Here is a 3,749-nt window from a genome sequence, read left to right as displayed (position 1 = left end):
GGGATGGCCGGTTGGCTCACTGGCTGAGCGTGGTGCTGACAACACCAAGACAGGGGTTAGGATCCCCTTACCGGTCATCTTTTAAAAAAAAATAATTAAGAACACTTGTACATCAAAGGACACTATCAAGAAAATGAAAAGACAGCCCACAGAATGAGAAAAAATATTTGCAAATTATATTATCTGGGGGCCAGCCCGGTGGCGCACTGGATAAGTGCGCCGCTTGGGAAGCGCGGCGGCGCTCCCGCCCGAGGGTTCGGATCCCACATACAGACCGGTTCCCACTCACTGGCTGAGCGAGGCGCGGGAGCGACCCCGAGGGTTGCGATCCCATTGCCGGTCCCCGGTCCGGTCCGGGGGCAACACTGAGGGTTGCGATCCGTTGCCAGACACGGAAAAAGACAAAAGACCAAAAGAAAAATTATATTATCTGATAGAGGCTTAATGTTCAGTATACATAAAGAATTTTAACAACTTGACAATGAAAACAAATAATCCAATTTTAAAATTGCCAAAGGATTTAAACAGACATTTCTCCAAAGAAGATATACAGATGACTAATACGCACATGAAAAGATGCTCAACATCATTTGTCTTTAGGGAAATGCAAATCCAGACCGCAGTGACATACCACTTTACACTCACTAGGATGGCTATCAGAAGAAAAGCAGAAAATAACAAATGGTGACAAGGATGTGGAAAAATTAGAATCTTCATATGTTGCTGGTGAGAATGTAAAATGTTGTAGCCACTGTGGAAACAGTTAAACATTTCTTTCAAGTGTTAAACATAGAGTTAGCATATGACACAGCAATTTCACTCTTAGGTATAAACTCAAGAGAACAGAAAACAAATGTTCTTACAGAAACTTCTACATGAATGTTCATAGCAACACTATTCAGAATAGCCAAAAAGTAGAAACAACCCAAATGTACATCACCTGATGAATGGGTAAAAAATGTGGCATATTTATGTAATAGAATATTATTCAGCCATAAAAAGGAATGAAGTACTGATACATGCTACCACATGGATTAACCTTGAAAACATTATGCTTAGTAAAAGAAGCCAGGCACAAAAGACCACATATTGTATGATTGCATTTATATGAAATGTTCATAATAGGCAAATCCCTAGCGATGGAAAGTAGATTAGTGGTTGCTAGGCACTAGGAGGAGTGAATGGGGAGTGATTGCTAACTGTTATGAGGTTTCTTTTTGGTGAGATGAAAATGTTCTGGAATTAGATTGTGATAATGTACAATCATCTTGTGAATATACCAAAAACACTGAATTGTAAACTTTAAACTGGTGAGTTGTATGCTATATGAATTATATCTCAATTTTTAAAACTTAATCTGACAAAAAGTCAGGAAAAATTATTTAAAGAATCAGTAGAAGGGATTTGCCCTCTAGAAGCTACTATAATTACAGCAGAGTAATGCTAGTACAGGCAGAGCTTGAAAATCAACAGTACAGAATAAAGAGTCTAGACATAAACACAAATATCTATGGGCATATATTGTATGAAAAAATCAGTTAGGAAAGGTAGACTATTAAATGGTGTTGGGACAATTGTTCTAGCCATTTGGGAAAGATGCTAGAACTTGCCAAAATCAGGAATAGTGTTCTTTGAACTATAAGGCCTTTTAACTATAATGAGACAGAAAAGATACCAAGAAAGATTTCTCAGATCATTTTTACCATCCCTTTATTCTCTACTCAATACACATTCGGTAGCCCAAAACACATTCAGATATTACTCTAGCCTTCTGCCAAAGGTGGGATTTCATTGAATGTCCAAAGAATTCTGGACCTCCAAGCTGAAGAAGCTTATTTGCTCATACGGTTGGCTGTCAACTCAAACCAGCCTTCATGGGCACCACTGTGGCACTTTTTCAAAGGGGGATGATGTTCTGATGTCTGTCACCTCCCCAAAGCAGAAATATGGGATCTTAGTGACATTCAGTCATAATTCATACTTCATTAGTATCTCTAAGGGGCAAACTTTTGTCTTAAATGTATTAAAGATAAGCAGTAAGTTAGTATGATTTCTAGACAGAAACTTTTGACAGAAACTTGTAAACCTATGTTTTCCCTTTTCGTCACATGTGGTTTATCTTCTAGGAAAAAGGCACATAGACCTTGTTATAATCTCCTTAATAATAATGAAAATCAGTGTGTTAGCTCTATGTATTTCCCATGAGAAAGAGAAAAAAAAATCATTACATGGTAATGTCAGATGATTTTTAGATCTTTCCAAGGGTATCCCATAATAGGAAGTTTAGGACACATAAACCAAAATAAATTACAGTTGGATTAAACATTTAAATGTAAAAAATGAAACCATGAAAGGATTAGTGTAAAGAAAATATGGGCCAAAAGTTTTTGTTAATTCTGGTGGAGAAAGGCCATTATTTATTCTTACTGTTTTCGTTGTGTATAAAGCAAGGAACCAAAACAGCATGTATGGTATTTGGTGGTTTTTAACATCCATAGTTGGTAAAACTAAAAGTTGGCATCTTAAAACTTTCATTGGTCTGTGAATCTAGCTGTAAAATGCTGTGAACTCTAAAGTCTCCCTTTCAGCGTTGAAATGTTTACTTCTTTGGATGGCCGAAATGTCCTGGAGATTCCTTCTTGGCCTCTAATTTTGTGGTTCTGTAGTATTATAGAAACTTGTTCATGTCAGCGTCAGACATAAACTTCTTTATGTATTTATGAATTTTGCAGATGTGTTTGATAAAGAATACAAGATGGCATACGATCGTCTCACACCTAGTCAAGTCAAGAGTACACACAACTGTGATAGACCACCAAGTACAGGGGTGATGGAATGTCGAAAAACCTTTGGAGAACCTTATCTTTAAGATATGTGTGTGTGTACACATTCAGTGTATATTGTATAGTCCATGTATAAAATAATACTTATAGATTCTAAAATGTTTTTTCTTCAAATTTTGAAAATGCATTTGTAAATGGTTCAGAAAGCCTATGTACAGAATGTTTTAAGAAGAGAAAAGTAACAAGTGGGAGAGAGCCACCTTGTTTCCCATTTCTTTTTTAGTTGTTAACTCCCCTGTAATAGGTAATTAAATATTTTTGTGGTAAGGAAATCTCTAAACAAAATTAGTTGCCATAAAATAAGACAACTGTTTTATGGTTTCTCTTGGAAGAAACAGATTGAAAAATCATGTGTGGAGCCTAAACAGAAATGTAAGATCAGAGTATCTCCTGTTTTCATAGACTATTCAAATGTTTTGACCATGAAGTTGTATTATACATATTTTAAATTGTTTATAGTAAGTTGATATTTTTTTAATTTTTGAATTTAATATAGCAAGCTTAAAATGAATTTAAACTTATGAGGCAAGCAAGCAAGTGCTTATTTTCCTTGTCTGTTGCTATTTGAAATAATTAGTACAGCTGCAGATCTCTCTATATGTTTATCTATCTATCTATATATATATATATATATTTTATTACTTGGGAGAATGAATTTAAAAATGTCAGTGCTAGTGTCAGTGTCATCCTAGCATTGCATGTTAGTACCCCTAACCCTGACTGCAGTGAGTGAGTCATGGCCAGGCTAGTGTGTACTGCCCAGGCTGACTCATTAAGCCTTGGGAAAAGAAAGCCAGAGAGGTTCACTGTACCATGATTCCAAACGTTTCTCTAATACTAATAGATACATAGAGAGTACACTGGGAAAATAGCTTATAAATCCAAATATCAATTTGAATTTTAATA

At 35.8% G+C, this 3,749-nt stretch overlaps 1 protein-coding gene across 1 annotated transcript in view; it reads left to right on the top strand.

Annotated features, from left to right (window-relative positions):
* DENND4A (DENN/MADD domain containing 4A) overlaps positions 1–2,942 on the top strand; it is a 94,383-nt gene extending 91,441 nt beyond the window's left edge. The window contains exon 30 of the mRNA XM_008575373.1: positions 2,733–2,942. Within this exon, the coding sequence (XP_008573595.1) occupies positions 2,733–2,869 (137 nt within the window). The 3' untranslated portion in view covers positions 2,870–2,942. The remainder of the gene's footprint in view (positions 1–2,732) is intronic.
* The last annotated feature ends 807 nt before the right edge of the window (positions 2,943–3,749 follow it).

The sequence above is a fragment of the Galeopterus variegatus genome, unplaced genomic scaffold (assembly GCF_000696425.1).
Source record: "Galeopterus variegatus unplaced genomic scaffold, G_variegatus-3.0.2 Scaffold1178, whole genome shotgun sequence".
NCBI lineage: Eukaryota > Metazoa > Chordata > Mammalia > Dermoptera > Cynocephalidae > Galeopterus > Galeopterus variegatus.
The sequence above is the reverse complement of the archived record's forward strand: the minus strand, read 5'-3'. Positions and strand labels throughout refer to the sequence as shown.